Below are 19,384 nucleotides of genomic sequence, written 5' to 3'. Positions count from 1 at the left end.
TTTAAAGTCCATGACTGGCTGACCAGATTTATCCCTGAATAATCTCCATGGGTCTCTGATGTTTGGTGGTTTTAATTAAAGCTAAGGACATCTTTTGCGATGTGATCTTGAATTTTGATTTTTGACCACCAACTTTTAAGATATGGATAAGCACATTTACACAGATCATAACAACATTTACAAAATACAGAGAAAAAAATCAAACCAAAAGGGAACGGTAAAACCAAAGGTAGCGTTAATGACCTCAAGATTAGTGTAGACAGTTAGATTAAAACTGGAGAATGTCATGAACTGCTCCTGTGTAACAGAGCACATGGCATGGGTGTTGTTTGGTGTTTCACAGAGCCAGCAGACTGTGTCTTAACCCGCCTGAGTGCTTACAAGAAGCAGATGAGTGTATCTGGCTGTGACACATGAATAAACATGGGGAGTCGAACTCACTGAATTCCTGTCTGACGCAGCTGAACAAATTAGTATGACTGGAGTAACACCAGCTCACGGAAAAAGAGCCTCAGACTGTTAACTGTGAATGACCCGGAAGGATGGTTTTCTTTTTTGCACTGGGATGGATTAACAGTGATGCCTGAACTCCCTTCTGGCTATTGGATAAATATAACTTTAGGTGAATGTTTCCAGTCTTTGACATTAGTATTGGAGCCAGTAACCAATAACCAAAAAGTGGTAAAAGTGAAAAACTTCAAGAGGGGTTGGGGATGCACTGAAGAGGCTGAAGTGGAGATATAAAGGAGATGAATATTACTTAAATAATCCAGTAATCATATGATTGGCTAGCAAACATGTCCATGCGGGCCCACACTGGGTAGCTGTGGATGAACTGTGGGGTTGTTTGGGCAGGCCAAACCTACATTTATCCCACATGGGCCTCAGTTGGGTGTGCCTGCACCCAGCTGGTAGGGGCTTCTATATGGGTTTTATATAGAGAAAACTCATCTGCTGTAAGACCTATGTCCGGACGCTCACTTAGGGCCTGTGTGGGATAAGTGTTGGTTTGCCCTGCCCATACAGTCCCACAATTCATCCATACCCGTATGTGTGTGTATGCTGTATTTATAATAGGGAACCAGCATACAGGGAAATATTCTGGTGAAACCACAGAACATATATGAAGCTGAGAGAAGGTGACTGATTTATAACCTCAATAAAATGGAAGTTAAATTGGATCTTATCTTGTTGCAAAAGAACTTTGGAAGTGAACTGCAAACGACTGTAGACTGACTAGTGGGATAGGATTTGAATTGTGTTTTTGTTTTTGTTTGTTTGTTTGTTTGTTTGTTTGTTTATTAGGACAGGTGATTCCCTATGGAACCTGTCCTGTCCTTACATGTCTGACTATGAAGCAAAAGAGCAAGGTTTGTCCTTGGGAGGAGCCTTAAATCACTTGAGGGTTGTGTCAGGAAGAGTATCTGGTGTAATATAATGTGAATAAGGGAGTGGATAAAACTAGCTTTTTTTAAGCAATAATCTACTGCTCACTCAATATCAATTAGTGGTGGTAATACACTAATATGCATGTGTGGCCACATGTGGGTCCCACACATAGAATCTGGGCATATTGTGGGTATGCTGTCTCTGCCTACTGTGATCAGACCACTTCCCACCATAGGATTGAGAGAAATGAGAGTTAACGTGGCAGCTAACTTGCATGCTTTCTTATATGTTAAAAAGGCATCCATCAAAATGGGTCTTCTGCAGTTGCTAAATCTTTCAACGATTTTAGAGTTGTCACACTCCATTTCGGGCACTACGTGCAGCTTGTGGCTGTAGTTATGGGTTTGAATGCAGATCAAACAGTAAATCAACAGCTTCACTTTCATGCCCAGCTCTCACCACAGGAGACCAGTATAGCATCCACAGTACTGTAACTACTGCACCAGTCCATCTGTCACTTTTAATACGCACCATTTGCTGTTTTGTTTGATAAAATTGCCATTTTTGGCAACCAGAAGTGTGCCTATTTAGTTGAGAATGGTGGCGTGCTCAGTTATCATGTAATGTGAGTAAACTTGATTAGGATGATGCATTGCATAGAAACTAATATTGGCTACCTCATGCTCAATAACAGGCCAATAATAAAGTAGAACTTCACACACCAAAACTGCACAGAGCATTAAAAATGCTCCAAAAGGCAGCACCAGGCACAAACATGTTTACAGTCGTAACATTTGCTATGAGCTCACATGCTTGTCCAAGCTTGCTTCGTCCTCCCCTTAAAGTTCAAGCGCTTCCTTTCTCTGTCTTTCTCATTCCAGCAACAGTGTGCAGGGCAGAGCCTAGATGAAAGTTACTTGCACACCATAGTGAGCTTCAAGAACTGAGACCGAATAAATCATGCTCGTCTTGTTTATCATACTTACCTCATGAGATAGGTGTTGAGGGACGAGCGCTGATTCCCTAAACTGTGGATGTGTTTATACTGTTTTTATACTCATGCCAGTTAACTGAGATCTCATGTCCAGAAGATGCAACTTGATGATGCATTTATCAGCAAGTTTCATGTAAACAGAGGAAAATAGAAACTTTAAAGCTCTACAAAGTTTAAACATCTCCTGCCATTTTGGATTCTCTTGTGTTCTGGAGAATTTATTACCTCTTTAGAATAATCCCAGTGGAATAAACTTTATTTTCAGTCAAATGCTATCTGGTTATAACTTAGCTGCCTCAAGACTTTTCACAAGCTAATCAGCAGAAAAATGTTCACTGGGACATCAGCCCAGTCTGTCATCCATCTGTGTGAATGTCTCAGCCTCACTGGCTGCAGTTCATGGTTCTTCCCTATAGTAATAATATTGTACATAGAAATGATGTAAATAATTTGTGATTTTATTTTTCCATCCACTGGGGCTACACACTAATTATTGTGGTGATGAAGGTTCAAAACATTTGCGGTAGGCCAGTCTTGTTACTGCTGTGACAGCAGTGTCACAGCGCTGTGGTTACAGCACATGAAGGCGTTGATAAGATTTGCTAAATGATTTATAAAAGGATGAAATGCAGATTTAAACAGTTTGATTTGAACATTTTGTAGGTGAGAATGTGGACACCAAGCTCATGGCAGCAATTTGATAGGCTGACAAAAGTCCAGCTGAGATAACCACATTTACTCAGGGCCTTCATGATGTGATGTTCTGTTTATAAGGTTGGAGAAACCTGCAATCAGCTGAGACTGAAGAAGCCACTTGGATGAGTAATGAAACGAAATAATTCTGAACATGTGCAACAATAATCAAAGATTGCAACATTTAGAACGTTTGTAACTGCGACATGAGGCTCTCTGGTAAATATCAAGCATTTGATGGTTGTTTCCACCTACAGCTGATCACAGAGGGATGAACAGATTAAGAGTAACGCGTAGTACAACACTCAAACTCATTCACCTCTTTAGAAGAATCCATTCTTTTATAATTTTTAGTAGAGGCAGACTGTATGGTTTGATGCTTAGTTTTATACACCTGTTGCAATGGGACAGAAAACACCAAAACACAAAGATTAAGAGGTGAGGTTAGTCCATGTAATCAATTTTTTAGCCCTAATGTGGTCAATTTAGCAAATATTGGAAAATTAGTGATTTGTGGCAAAATGTTAGATAAAAGCTACTTAGGGTTTGGTGATAGACAACAGTATTCAGGCAATAACGTCATAGCAAACAGCAGGATATGTTTTTAAAAAAAAATCTCTGGTTCAGTCTTTTCAATGTGCATCCCATTTGGCCCACTGCAGCCCCTGGAGAGTGGAATTAAGTGGTGTTTTTCCAGCTCCTCTGGCATATTTTCTCCCAGGTGAGTCCAGTGTCTTTCCAAGTGCTGAGAGCTTTCTGGCCCTCAGCTTCTGCTTCCCTTTATTAAAGGTGCCTGTGGCTGCCAGCTCATTTGTTGCAGTCCAGACAACATCGAATCACTTACAGTTGGATTTAACAAAAAATAAAGTTTTGGTGGGAGGTGTGAGTGTGTAAGGCAAAGCAGCAGGGCCTAAAGGAGAAACACAGGTGTACCAGTTCATGGTGAGGAAAGTAGCTTTCATTTTCTTTCAGCATTACTTTCATTTTATATGCAATGAATCCTGCATAAACAGTCTAGACATTTTTTGTTCTTCAGGCTATGCTCATTCTCACATTCAGTTTTAAATGAAATAACTGGTACCACATGTTAGCAAGTCTCAGCTTTAATTTAGTTTCACTTTTCATGTTCAAGTCAGTTTAGCTATTCTTAGCTAGTCCATCCATCCGTCCAACCATCCGTTTCCACATGTCCAAGTCACAGTCATGGTTGAGCTGGAGCCTATCCCAGCTGTTATATTGTGAGGCGGTACACCCTGGATGGATGGACACACACACACACACACACACACACACACACACACACACACACACACACACACACACACACACACACACACACACAGAGTTCACGTCCAGTTTAGAATCACCAGTTAACCTGACACCATGCATGTCCAGTTGAAGGAGGCTGCAATAACTGGAGAGACCACATAGACACAATCTTTCTAAGGCACAAGAAGACAAATCTTTGAAGAAGTGCTCCCTAGCACAAACTCTTTATAATTGAAACCATCTGACAGAAGCAGGTGATTTTCAGAAGTGTGCAAACATCCTGCACTCTCTGCACAGGCACTGCTCCTTTCCAAAACCAAATATGACACAGACGGTCTCCCTAAATGTGAAGGTGCCACTTGGAACAGTGCTGGGACACAATCCTCCAGGAGTTTAATTATCTTTCATGTATCAGTACAGATATCATTCATGTTTTTATTGTCTTAGCCTTCACACAGTCACATGGTTATTACAGAGTGGTTATTGTCCAAAGTGCGCAGTTTTATCATCAATCACATATGTATGAACAGAAGCGACATCTCCAGAGTTATTATGGGGAGTTTTTCAGCAGAAGTCTTTCTGATTCTGGACAAAGACTCTCAGAACATTCATCAGCTTTTGGAATACGTGCCTCCTCTTTCCTTTTCTCCACTCGCAGTCACATCAGCTGAAAACCTGCGTTTTCCAGAAGAAAACCAGAAGAAAACCTCTGGCTTCACACTTTGAAATTTCATCCTGGAAAACTACTTTTGTGTGTATAGAAGCAGGGTTGTGGCAGCTGAGGGATCTTCATGAAATTCATCACCAGTCCTAAATTTTCTGGGGATGCTAACTGGACATTCAGTTTTTGACCTTTTGACCTTTTGTTATCTTTGTCCCTAGGCTCTGCTTTTCATGAGGACATTGTCAGAGACAAATTGTTTGAGTGCATAGAATGTTAAAACTATTTTAAAAATATATAAAAAATATTTTGACTGTGGTGCTTTAAGTACCCAGTTGATATCCTTCCATGGACTCAACTGTCAAATACCACATAGAGCATGCTCTGCAAGCTGTTTACTGTGCAAACCCCCTTCATTCCAACTCCTCTTTTTGTACTGACTCTAATATATTATTTGCTGTCATACCCTTTTCTGAGGGGTCTGGGGGTCCTGCTGGATGTCCATGTTTGTATTTTGAAGTGTGGAAAGGTGTGCTCTCTGCTCAATATAACAAAAAATATAAATCACCACAAGTGGAAATAATGATCTTTTGACTATAGTGATCTTAGCTAAAACTGCCATTTACAGAAACTGAAAGCTGGAGCGAATAGCCTCTTTAATATTCACTTTGTTGACTTCTGTGGAGAGGGTATGTATACAGTACATGTGTTGTGCTAAATGGAATTCCTTTGAGAGTGAATAATCTTTTAAGAACACAAGCAATGAGACTCAGGTTTACTATATAAAACCCCAACACTGAGAGTGACTGTCCTATTATGTCAGCTGAGTATAAAAATGGAGAACGGGAAAAACAGAGGTCTTAGATCTCAACATTTCATTTTCAAAGAGGTGCTTTTGAAAATCACAGTGTGTGCACACTTGCTTGTGCTCATTCTGCACATAAGAATTATCCTTCCTTCTCGAAAGGATAATTTCTGGTTTATGATGTCTTGAGTCTTCCTCAGTTCTCACTCTAATAATAACATTAAATTCAGCAGGTTGTCTGCTGAGGTCTGAGAACACATTTTTGAATTTTGGTCTTGCAGTTTCTTCTTTCTCAAGCTTTTACATTTGGGTATACCAAACTATTTGTATGCCAGCAGGTGGCAACTACACCGTCTCCAGTTAGAAGTGGAGTTTATGGGAATAGCAGCTAGTTAAGTATAGGCTGTTTATTTTGTTAAATATAATCATATTTAGAGTAACAAACAAAATGTTTCATCAAACAGTGATGACTCCCTGTATTTACAGTACCTCGACTGTGGAAGGTAGTAGGCCTTTATTTGAAACAGGTTTGTAATAGACACCAGCTTTAATTTCCAATTCTGTCTGGCTGATTAGAATAAATTTCATGTTCATGTACACAAAGTCTCGCTGCAATACACTCACATTACCGTTATACTGATTATTTTATAGTGAGCAGTGACTCACTCTGGACACACATCAGTGATATCATCTGTGCTTCTGTACTAAAACTCTTTACTTTAACCTCCTAAGACCCGAACTCTTCCACGCCATGCATTTTTAATTTCTCTTTGACATTTGGGCATATTGGGGCCCAACATCAGTAAACAAAGTCTAAATATAGTGCAACAAATCAAACACAGAACCGCTGTGTAACAGAACAATGACAGAACACGCGTAAGGTTTTAGCGTCGAGTCAGCTGGACACTGAAACCCTGTTCTGCTCATTTCCAAGTCCAAATTTTTATTCTTAGATTCCACTACACTGGATTTGCATAATTCAAAATATTGTTTATATTCATCTTATACTGGACCGAAGATCACTGTCTGTCTGAAAGAAGTTATTTTAATTCCTCTCCCTTCAAGCCAAGGCCTTCTGATTGGATGGGCCACAGAAACAGAAGGTCTGGACAGCAAGTATTTTAAACTGTGTTCATTACTATAGCTGTTCATCTGAGACGAAGGGCTAAAGGGCCATCGTTACTGACATCATACAGGTCCAAGAATAGAAAAAAACTGTCTAAAACCCAAGTATGTAGAGCAGTCTGAAGCTTTTAGCCCACGGGACATTCAAATTCAAATTTTATCTGTCACACACAGCACCATACACAGTGCGACATGTGGTGAAATGCTTATTGCTGTGCAATGCCCGACCATTAAATGACAGTAAGATTTACAGATTTACAGGTTACTACAACATTTACAGATTTTAACTTTTAATTTTACAGTAAAAAGAATGTGGAAATAATGATTTATGAAAGAAATTATGAAGAAAAGGAAATTATAAATTATAAGAAGTGTGCAAACAGAGTGCGTGCGGTGATGCGATGTGTGTGGGAGAGTCCAGTCCTACACCTGGTTCAGGGCCCGACTAGCCTGGGGGAAGAAGCTCCTCCTCATTCTCTCTGTTTTGGCCTTAAGGGAGCGGAAGCGCTTCCCAGACCTCAACAGTGAGTAGAGTCCATTGTTGGGATGGGAGAGGTCCATCGTAATATTCCTGGCTTTAGTCTTGCACCGCTTGGTGTAGATGGACAGCAGGTCAGGAAACTCTGATTGAATGATGCGTTTGGCCATTGCAACAGTGTATGACAAAAATAAGGAAAAGCATCATAGTTTCTATTAGCAAACATCTCACTTTAAATTGTCCAGCAGTTTATGTTTGAAAACAAAAAAAAGACAACGTAAAAGTGGTATACTCTAAAGTCGGGCTATTTTGTGATTGACTACCACATGGTTGTGCAAAGTGTCTTCTGCTCTTTCAGTCACATAACCCCTCAGTCCTAGCCTGCTCTACCCTTGTTACCAACAATGTGGTTAATTCTCAGTCCAAAAGGCTTGTAAATAATAATGTACACACTAAGAGATGGCAGTAGTTGCATCCACTTCTTTTATAGAGTTTATACATGTCACTGAGAGTCATACTGAGTAAAATGAAAAGTGGAATAAGCAGGGATTAAGCACGTGTAAACATGTGCTCACACACTGGTGAATTTCATACTAGCTCGTATACAGGACGTTTTCCATGTGGTGTGCCCTGTGCTGATGAGGTATGTAGAGTGATTGTGTGGAAAGATGTTTGACAGTGATGATTAACGGCTGCTGTGGTGGGCTGGAGTTTTTAGATGTGAGTGACATGATTTTCCTGTTCATGGATGACCTCTGGTTTGACTTTATCAGGCTCTGAGACAAGAAAATAATCAGTCAGAGCTGAAAGAGATGTCAAAGCTTGACAACACATTTTTATTTTGTCTTGGATCTTGTATTTAATTTCTACTACATTACACAGTTAAACAGGAAACAGTCCTTACATATATATTGTATCACCTGGTTTACTGTCAGTGTGAACCTTTTGCCTGAAAAACAGTGAATTTGTGGTATCCCTCACTTCACCCGTACACGCTGATGTTTGTACCTATCCACTCTTAAAGTTATGTGTACAGATCTGCAACCTGCTCTGTGCTGTGTGTTCATGGTCTGTGAGAACAGTAGACTTCTCTAAGAATAATATTTTCCCTTGAATAGCTTGCATTTTACTTGTTTCGTGGTGACATGTGCTAACCAGTCACACAAATGAAAATCTGGGCTGACTCGCAGATTTGTTGATCATTTCAAACTCATTATTGGCGAGTGTTTGTGTGTGTTGAAGTGGAGCCAGTAGCGCATTAACACCTTTCGCTTGGTCTTTCCTCTGCTTAGTGGTGTGTCACCTGCCCTGTATAAATGGCGGTAAGTGCAGCACCAGGGACAAATGCCAATGCCCTCCAAACTTCACCGGAAAGTTCTGCCAGATGGCGGTTCAGAACGGACACCAGCAGACATCAGGAGGCTACAGCCAGAATCAGGTCCACTCCACACACACCCTGCCTCTGACCTATAGCAACGGCCAGACACCTGGTGAGTGAAATGTGACATTGGCCTAGACAATCATCATATGTGTTTTATCCAATTAGATTGGTCTCTCGGGCCTTGGCAATCAAGAAACAAAGAGAAACAATCCAGTTGATGCACATCAATAAATATGTGCATCTTCTCCTAAAATATCAGTTTTTCTCTTCTTCAAAATAGGATTAGGCTTTGGGTTTATTTATTTACTTATTAATAGGATTTATTGTAACTGAGGCATATCACAATTTGTTACTTTTTTTGTCAGGAAAGTCATTTTTGTTTGTCTCTTGCTTTTGGGGAGAGTTTGACTCCTTACTAGTGACATCATAAACCTAACAAAGATGGTTAATCTTAATCATCTACTGTGATGCACCACATCAGTGTCATGCTTGTATACAGTATGTGTTTTTCTTCCTGTACGGCCCAGGCATCGTCAACATCCACATCAATCACCCCCCAGAGGCCTCAGTTCAGTTCCACCAGGTGTCTCAGTTGGACAATTACAACAACAATGGACAGCAAACAAAAGGCTCCTCCTCATCCACTAGTTATAGCTACCATCACAGCGAAAGCAGCCAGAAGATCCAGCACCATGGCTACAACATAGTCTATCCGGGCCAGCACAGCTACCAGTTTCCTCAGTACCAGCCTGTCACCTCTAAGAATGCACTGGGCCGCTGCTTCCAGGAGACAGCAGGCAGTCAGGTACAATGTCAGACATGTCTGCTGTTTGTGAGCTTAATTACAGTCATAACACATCTGTTAGATCAAGTAAGCCTTTCAGTTTCAGTAATCTAAAGCAATCAATCAAAAAGTCTGGGAAATATTTTGATTAGATATGGACAACAATAAGAGGCACAAAGACTACAAAACATGACACCGGTGGTATTAATCCCAAAGACACATTTATAGAAGACGATGGATGTAAAATACAGAACAGAAATAATGCCTGTTAGTTAGTATAGCTCAAAGTTTAAAATTAATATTCTCTGCATTACCAGATCATATTTTATGAGGAGGTTTGCATTTATTTTTGTCCTCTGAGGATACACAGAAGCAAAAATATTAATCCTCACTGTTTTGTCCTTTTCTCTGTTCTCTCCATCTCGATGTGTTAGTGTGGAAAGGCTCTGCCCATTCTAACTAAGCTGGAGCAGTGCTGTGGGACCATTGGGACCTCGTGGGGATTCCACAAATGCCAAAAGTGTCCGAAGAAACCATGTAAGTCCAGGTCTAGATGTTTTTCTAAAAGTGGTAGTGAATTCATAGCCATGGAATTAACGTTGAGGGGAAGAAATGCCGGCAGGTGGTCTGGGCTCTGCAGTCCCAGTGCCCACTTTCAAATCTTGAATGGAAATCTAAATATGAAAATCATTAACATTAAAGGTATTGTTTATGTATTTTAAGTTGTGTTCCATCAACAACAGAATTTAACACAGAGCTGCCAATAGAATATTTTTTCTAGTTTTTCACTTCTTAATGCATTTTGAAAGTAATGGCATAGTGGAAAAGTACAGTTTTTGACTCTGATTTTGACCACCTACTGAGCGTACCCCATGAGTTGGAAAAACCACAGACAGTATATCTTAATAAGAGTAATAATATTTGTTTCATTCTAATAATGATTGCTGAAAACAAAAAAGAAGCCCTATACACCATAAAAGCTTTTGAAGCAAGCAAAAATTAGAGTCGTTGCTACAATGTCTCCAGCACAAACACAGAAAGCGCCTCACACAAATAAACATAATGGTGTGCGTGAATTAAGTGGCAGCCCTCAGATTTTTACAAACTGAATCCAATGCATCGTCAAAAACTTCAGTTCTTCTAACGGCCACTTAGAATAGCTCCAAAAGTGAGTCATTCCCCACTTAACACATAAACATTTATACAGCTTAGGGGGTTGGATTTTTTATGACGCATTCGTCTGGATTCTTGTGTTAATGGCGCGGCACCTTTGGCTGACTGGTGAATATCAACACAGGCAGCAGTAACTGATAGACGTCTCTACCCTGTCTGCAACTGTCTCTGCTGTGTTTGTGCTGTTGGGGTTAGAAAAAATGTGTTGATTGAAGGATGTGTAAAAAGCTGTGAATGAGCAAGAATCACTTTTCCATTACACTCTCTGTGTGCTTACACACCACTCTGCATTTAATCATTAGTTATTAAAAATCTCTGGCTAATCTCTTTCTTCCTGTCAAAAGGGAGTTTTTCCTTCCCACTGTCACAAAGTGCTTGCTCAGAGAAGTTGTCTCTGACTGTTTTAGGGTCTTTACCTTACAGTATAAAACGTCTTGAGTTTGCTGTTGCAGTGATTTGGTGCTATGTAAATAAAACTGAATTGAGTCAAACTGAAATGCGTTGGATTGGATGTTTCTCTAGCGTGACCCAGGAAACCTTGGCAGCTGCTGCTTGCACTGACATGATACACAATCACTTGGTTTTTAAGAGCTGGTAAAGTCAGCCGCTTACACGTGATGCGCTGACACTTATGAGGGCAGTGTTTTATGAATAAATAAGAGCACTGGTTCAGTTCAGTTCATGAGAAAGACGATCCAGCTGACTCGCCTGATATTAATGCCCTGCTTTTCTAAACCTTTACAGCAACATGTGGAGGAGCATCTCAGTGTCCTTTCACACTGTGGTATTGAGATAATGCTGTATCAACTTTCTTAGCAACCTCATTAACCTTTTATATTACATGCTGTGTGTTTGGCAGCAGATCCTCACTGACAGCATATCATGTCTTAGGACATGTAAGATGATATTTTAATGAGAATATAATCAGTGTAATTCTGCAAAGACTAGTTTGTCTTCAAATATAATACTGCACAAAAATCTTGAATTAACACTCATTTTGTTATATTTTTCTAGGTAAACAGCAAATAGCTGTAGCGGTTATAATATGTGTAAACCTCAGCGAAAATAGAGTATATAACAAAAACAGAATCCCACCTGGAAAGTCAATAGTTGCTTTCTTGTAATTTCCTTAAGTTGTCTTCAGGAGTGGATCTCCAGGCTTCTTTAAGAACATTTGAAAGCTCTTTTTTGAATGTTGGCAGCAAACGCAGATGAAACTGGTACACAACTGGTTCTTTGCTAAGTTGTGTTTACACAGTACACTTATTCAGCCCTTGAGCTACCTTGAGCCTTGATTTTTATGCTTAGCTGTTTGAAAGGTCAATGTTAAGTCGCTTAAAAAACAAGCAAACAAAAGGCCTGTTCTTGGAAAATGTTCAGGTTTGATGACTGGACTCAAAATGAATGAAAAAGCAGCCAATTTCCAAAGTAACTGGCGGTCAAAGTGAGACCGCTTTCAAAAAAATGACAACGAAGTCTGGCTCCTCAGAAGCAAAATATATAGAAATGAGGGATGCCTCAAGACATTTTTTCAAAGTAGTGTAAAATTTCAGACTGGGCTTCCTTAAAAGCAGTCAAAGCAAAATATCCAGCTGGCTTGAAACCCACACTCTAAAAATGTTTCAACACAGCTCAATGTGTCTTTTGCAGCCATAACTTTCAGCTAGTGACAAGCAAAATAAAAATGCAGCTAGGAAACATTATGAGTCTTGTACTGGGTCGATTTAACAAACAGGTGACTTTCACCCAAACAGCTACTTCCAGAGAGGAAAAGCACTAAATGCCAAGGCAGCATGTGGTGCTGGCCCTTGCCTCTTAGCTCTGTTTAAAGTGGTACCAGCTAAACTGAGTGTGTGGGGGAGGTGAGGATGGAATTGCCAGCCTTTTTATGTAGTAGCTGGCTACTCAACACTACTCCCTTTATAGAACTGTGGAACTTGTCTTTGAAGCCAGCGCTGTTGTATGTAGAGCATGAAAAGACGCTCTCTAGTGTATTATCCCCAGCTGAACTGAGGAAAGGGGTGGTACTGTAGTACTTTTGTGTAAATCCATCAATACCCATATGTGAAAACACACTTTGCAAACTCATCGTTACGATAGCAACATGTTGGTTATTGTGTGCAACAGCAAATTGAGTATTATTCACAGCATCCTAATCCATATCCAGTGTTTGCAAGGAATATAGCTGTGAGTAAGTGTTTTAAACATTGTGGATTTTCACACCTTATTGCAGTTTGTTAGATTGAAAAACACAACCTTAACTGTCAACAGAAGGGGGCAGTATATTACCAGAAAGTTATAATGTACCTGAGCCCCTCCCAAAGAATTAGGTCCTTCCTCGAATCTAATGCTGAATTAATTTCGATACTAATTATTCGTATTTAAACTAGTATCTAATAGCAGAGCATAGATCCGAAAACGCTGATTTGAAAGCTAGAGAGCCACGAATTTGAACATTATTAACGTGAATGCTATTTAAGAATTCACAGTACTCAGTATACATTAAAAATGTATTCTTTGTGCTGCAGAAGCCATCAAAATGTTCAGCTGTTTCAGAAGGTAGAGAAAAAAAGTCAACATTGAAATCAGTCCCAAGACTTTACGTTTTCAGCTGTTCTTCATTTTTGATATCTCCTGTAGTGTCCAAACAGTGACAAGTTTCAGAAAGTTTCTAAGATTACAATACTTTACAGCTGATGACATGATCACTGTCCCCCACTGAAGAATTTAGGCTCTTTATTTTATTTATTTATTTTTCTATTTGAAGTCTTTTCACTCTCTTTGAATAAATGACCTTTCCAAACCAGTGAGACGTCCAGAGCAGCCTGAGTTTTTGGAGTGCCCACGTTAAGTTTTCTCCTTTCTCCTGAGCAGAAGTAATTTCTCTGTAAATTTTTGGTTATTGACACAAAAAATATATGTACTGCTTCAGTAGATTTGAGGTTATAGTATTGTAAAGGTCTTTTAACTCACGCTGTAGCTCAGCTCGGTGCACACTCATTCTTTTGTATTCAACTTACACTTGTATCAGAAATCTGAGCCTGTCTTCTCCCTGTGTCCCCATTTCAGAGTTGATTCAGTTTCAGCATTAATCAGTGACTCCAGTCCAATCCATTCCCTCAGCTTTGTCATTGTCAAAGGATTTCTGTCCTGCTCTTCTGTACTTGGCCTTCCCTATTTTTAGGGAAATATTAATACAAAACTGCAAAGATGAACTCCCTGCTGCAGCTTTTGACTAATTGTTCAGTCTTAAAAAAGTATACAAAACAGCAATGAAGTTTTTATTGAACCAAGGGAAACAACAGTTTCAGAAATAATAGGTCTTTGATCCATCCTTTAATCTGTCAGGGCCTCGCATACACATCTGGTTAAACAGCGAGGAGCAGTTTTTTTGTCGTAAAACACAGCTGTTAGGGACACCACGGAATCTGTAGTCTAAAAAGACTGATTGCACACCTGAGCTGCTCAGGATATAGTTCTTAGCGTATAGGAGAGAACAGAACTGAAAGACTTGCTTTTATTGCATGTGTGCTTGCTTTTAGCACACATGCAATAAGACACCAGGACAGGGAAGATTAAGTCTTTTCATATCCAGCATTTTAGTGGGAGTCACCAAAGGGCCAGAGATTTGCACTCTCTGTCCTCTCCTCAGGAATGGTGGAGGCATGAGGTGTTTTTTCTTTTTTTAAACATTTAGGTGTGAAATAGTCCATTGTGCGATGGAGACTGTGGTAACTGGTAAATAGACTGGCTTTCTTGGTCAAACAATCATTGCCTTGTTTTGTTCTAGAACAAAATATCAATCTTCTTTTGAGTATTTGGGTACCACCTACCCACTGGTTCCTTTGTCCAGCTGTACTGCAGTGAGACTGACTTCCTGTGTACTAATGTTGCTGCTTAAGTAGCTTCTAGCAGCTACGTCCACCTCCTTCCCTGCAACCCTTCATGGTTCCATTAATAACTCTTTTTGAACACTGTATCCTGTCTTAACTAACTATCATTACCTTAATTTAGTCATTTTTCAATGAATGAATCCATTGTATTTTTACAGATAATAGAGGCTTTGCTGCTCATCTTATTGCGTGAAGAAGCTCAAATAAATGTATTTTTATCTCAGCTCATCTCTCTATATAATTTAATATGATTAATTTTTTTCTTTCTTCTGTCTGTTTGGTTTAGAACTAAATCGTATCTACTCTTCAACCACTCCTGTTTGTTTAAAGATACAAATAGTTTATATTCATTTTACAGCAATACGCTGAAACTACAGAGATTAAATATGTAATTCAGTTATACGCAAAACAGCTCGCATAGTGACAAACATATTTATATTGACTGGGTTCTCATTCTCAATGACAGTCTATGTTTGAATTTGACTATCAACCTGAGGTTACATAGAAAAAAATAAAATAAAATACATAAATATAAAAAAATGCAATACAGTACCTTCACTTAAACCACGGTAAAGGTACGCTGTTAACTTGACCATAATTAACATTTTTTACAATTTTAGAGTGAATACGTTTCTTTCCTTCAGGAACATGATTTATGCTTTTTTGCTTTATGAGACTTTAAATGAACACTCATAAATGTATTTTGGAATTATTACAGAATAAGAACCCAGACATTTGCTCTCAAAACTGTGACTAACATGTGCTCCTTCTCTTTGTTTTGCTCTTCACATGCTCCCGTCATCAGCTTTCCCCCTGATAGATTGCCCTCAGGGTTACATAAGAGTCAACAGTTCTCATTGCCAAGGTAAGAATTGATGCTATTGTTTTTAACATCCTAATGCTTATATAGCTTATAATAATGTGGTAAAGACACGTGTGATTCCCTGTAGTTCAGTGGTTCACAAACTTTTTTTTTCCTAGACCCCCCCTTTGTTTTACAAGAAACTCTTTGTGCCCCCCCTCCCCGGCACAAACACATCGTCCAACCACACACACCCTTGTTTTGTTTTCTAACTCCAGTGCAGTTTATTTCACACCTCAAACCTTTTGTAAACAATTAAACAAATTAAAGTAAATGTCAATAAATTGCAGGTAGCAAATAAACTGCTACCTCTTTTAAGTAACAGAAAAACAAACCATCCTTATGGTGTAATTATTTAACGTGATCACCTGACTATTATGTTTCTCTAAGTTTCTCTGTTTTAACTGTCGGGTGTGGTGTCACAAAATGTACTAACATTACGCCTCTCGGTGTACTGTGAAAACGATTGCAGTACTACTTTTAAAAACATCAACATTTCAGTATGACCGATGCTTAAGACCAAATACCACAAATTGCCACAAACTTGTGAGTTATGCCTCTCCTTACCCTTCTGTGCCTCTTGATGGGAACTTTTATTTTAGACAGGAAGCCTCCTATATGTGGTTACAACTAGGCAGGAACAGCATTTTTAAATGTTGTAAAAATATTTAAAGCAGTTTATGTAAGTGACAAGTGTTAAAGATACTCTAAAACTCTGCGATTGAGTTTGCATCAAAAAGTGTGAATAGAGCTGAGAAGTATTATCTCTATGTTATATTCAAATTAAGAAACTGGCCCTTCCAAAGCAACTTCCCACCAGTGTCTAAGTTAAAAAAGAACCTACTGAAATGATATCCACAAAAACCACGAGTCAGTGACTCTAAACTGGGGCTAAGCAGAATCGCAGACACACATGCAGCATGCACTTTAAATTAGGTTACAGCTGTGTAGGGGTGGTGTTAATCTGAGGCTAAATTTAATCATTGATTGTTCAGGGTGTTTCCTGACTGATGACAGTCTAGAAACCACTAACTGCAAAGTGGAAGTGGGCCAGTGTTTGGTGGCACCAACTCTTTTACAAGAACCCACAAAAGAGGAGCGTGACCTTTTCCAGCAGACTGTTCTGCTTGGCTGCTCAGAACATGGAGAGGAAGTCATTTTTTTCCATGACATTCAAAGTGTGGTACTGCACAAAATATAAAATAAAGACACAAACACATTCACAAGCATCTGCTTCGAATGCTGAAGAACAAACAGTCTGAACCATCCACCCATTTTATATGTCTGGTCATGTGGGGATACCAAAAGAGACAACCAGGAGTCATCCTGGCTAAATACCACTGCTTATGGGTCTAGTCACTACGTACAGCTCTTAGCCTCTATGCTACCTATGCTAAATTAACAGTGTTCCCTTCATGCTGAGCCCTCTCTTCACAACCACAGACTACTGCAGTACATTGCAGATACCACGCACTGGTAAGACTTTCTAAAAACGATTGATCTAGTAGTAATGATGTGGTTTGTATGTTTGCAAGAAGCATAGTAGTTTTTCAATAATAGTCCCGTGTAGTGGTGGCAGTTGAGTTCATCTGGATTTCCTGTTTAAAAATAATTACAGTTGACAGAGATTTAGCATCAGTAACAGCTGACTCGCAAATGTTTCCGTTCCTTTTCCATAAAAGGTTGTTGTTGCATAAAGGTTGTTTTAGTCGGAGCATGAAGGACCTCAGGAGTAAAAAGATCAACCGAGAAGGCTGTCAAAACATGCTACCTGAAACAGCTGAGCTCCTTTTCACCATTAAACTGGAAAACGTGTTGATGCGTTACTGTAATCCAATTACTTTTTCAAGAGTAAAGTAAGGAGTTACTATTGCAAAAAAAGTAATTACATTACTGTCACTTTCCCGTAAGCACGCTGCGTTACTGCATTACTAAACCGTGTCTCATGACAATGACGTAAGCGCATGCGACGTCCATGGCAGCAACAGACGTGTGCAGATCAACAGTGGATAATATGGAGCGTGGGAGAGAGTACGATTATGCATCGTTTAGTTTGAGTCCGTAAAAAGTGACAAAAGCATTTGTGTCCGCTGTACACTCTGCATGGGAAGAAAATTTCTTTCTGCAGTACAAAATTAAACTTCAGATCTTACTTTTGAAAATAAGTAATCAGTAAAGTAATGGGATTACTTTCTTGGAGAAGTCATCGAAAAATGCAAGTTACTAATTACTAGTAACTTGACCAACACTGGTGTCACTGACCATAATCACTCACACACTTGGAAATTAAAGCATTAATTCAATTCAATTCAATTCAATTTTATTTATATAGCGCCAAATCACAACATAAGTCGCCTCAAGGCGCTTCATAGATACAGAGAAAAACCCAACAATCATATGACCCCCTATGAGCAGCACTTTGGCAACAGTGGGAAGGAAAAACTCCCTTTTAACAGGAAGAAACCTCCGGCAGAACCAGGCTCAGGGAGGGGAGGGGCCATCTGCTGCGACCGGTTGGGGTGAGAGAAGGAAGACAGGATAAAAGACATGCTGTGGAAGAGAGACAGAGGTTAATAACAATAACAGATTCAATGCAGAGAGGTCTGTTAACACATAGTGAGTGAGAAAGGTGACTGGAAAGGAAAAACTCAATGCATCATGGGAATCCCCGGCAGCCTACGTCTATTGCAGCATAACTAAGGGAGGATTCAGGGTCACCTGGTCCAGCCCTAACTATATGCTTTAGCAAAAAGGAAAGTTTTAACAGTGAGCTGCATAGGAAAGAACACAGTTCTACAACATTTGACATTTTAGTTGTAATGTACTCACTTTTTTAGAGGTCACGTTTTAACCATGCATTCAAACCTCACCATTCGTGGCCAATACAGACATGGGCTGTGGGAGGAAGCTTGGGTAGCAAGCAGAAACTCCTGCGGGGACACAGCAAGGCCCCAGCCAGGATTTGAACCTGGAACCTGAAGGCATGCTGAGGGTGGAAAATACTAACCACTGAACCACCAATAGTTACCAAAGCTGTGCAGACCTCCAGACTTACCCTTGCTATTCATACTGTCCAAACGTGTTTTCACAATGTGTATATGTGTACTGTGCCCTTCTCGCCTTAAAAGCCAGGACCACCAAACAGCACTGATAGTTTCATCAATGCCAGCTGACTAACAGCAGCAGATTTTTTAGGCACTGCAATTCTAAACTCATGTACTAGAAAAGTAATAATGAATAGTACTTGATGCACTAATGGAAGTATATGAATTCAGGTATAACAAGTGTGGTTAATTGTGTTTTTTGGGGGGGTTTAGTTCTGCAAGGTGAAGAAATTGTTTGAAAAACCTTTTCATTAACTGTCAACTCTTCAATAATTCACAGATCTAGATGAGTGCCAGCTACAGGGTGTGTGTCCAAATGGAAACTGTGTGAACACTCTGGGCAGCTACAGGTGCACATGTAAACCTGGATATGTCCCTGACCCCACGTTCATCATGTGCATACGTAAGTCCTCCAATCAGTTTTTCATCACAGTTGCTCGTTCAATAATTCTAGACAGAGAAGATCTAATGGAGCTGCGTCAGACTGAGCAAAAGATTCTTGCATTACATTTGCATGCTGGTCTTAGATATGCAGATTTGCACATTCAGATCTTCAGATAACTTGAATACCATGCTTGCATGAAGATTTTCATTCAGATCTTCATGCAAGCATGGTATTCAAGTTATATAAAGCATGTACTGAGAGTTACACACAGCCAAAACCGAAATATCTCATTACGGGTCGGTAAATGCTGGGAATTGTAGCCAGTTGGGCAATTTCTTGAGCACAATTATTAAAGTTATTATTTTAAAACATGCCATGAGCATGTATT

General features: G+C 39.6%; 1 protein-coding gene across 6 annotated transcripts in view; it reads left to right on the top strand.

Annotated features, from left to right (window-relative positions):
* Positions 1-19,384, top strand: part of ltbp1 (latent transforming growth factor beta binding protein 1) — a 134,892-nt gene that overhangs the window by 66,089 nt on the left and 49,419 nt on the right. For all 6 annotated transcript variants that reach the window (XM_085243015.1, XM_085243014.1, XM_085243017.1 and 3 more), the window contains exons 6-10: positions 8,707-8,904; positions 9,323-9,600; positions 10,014-10,116; positions 15,451-15,510; positions 18,892-19,014. In XM_085243015.1, the coding sequence (XP_085099141.1) occupies positions 8,707-8,904; positions 9,323-9,600; positions 10,014-10,116; positions 15,451-15,510; positions 18,892-19,014 (762 nt within the window). The remainder of the gene's footprint in view (positions 1-8,706; positions 8,905-9,322; positions 9,601-10,013; positions 10,117-15,450; positions 15,511-18,891; positions 19,015-19,384) is intronic.

Source organism: Mchenga conophoros, linkage group LG13 (assembly GCF_057382185.1).
Source record: "Mchenga conophoros isolate Kocher_MC1m ecotype Shallow Benthic linkage group LG13, M_conophoros_male_GT1.1, whole genome shotgun sequence".
Taxonomy (NCBI): Eukaryota; Metazoa; Chordata; class Actinopteri; order Cichliformes; family Cichlidae; genus Mchenga; species Mchenga conophoros.
The sequence above is the reverse complement of the archived record's forward strand: the minus strand, read 5'-3'. Positions and strand labels throughout refer to the sequence as shown.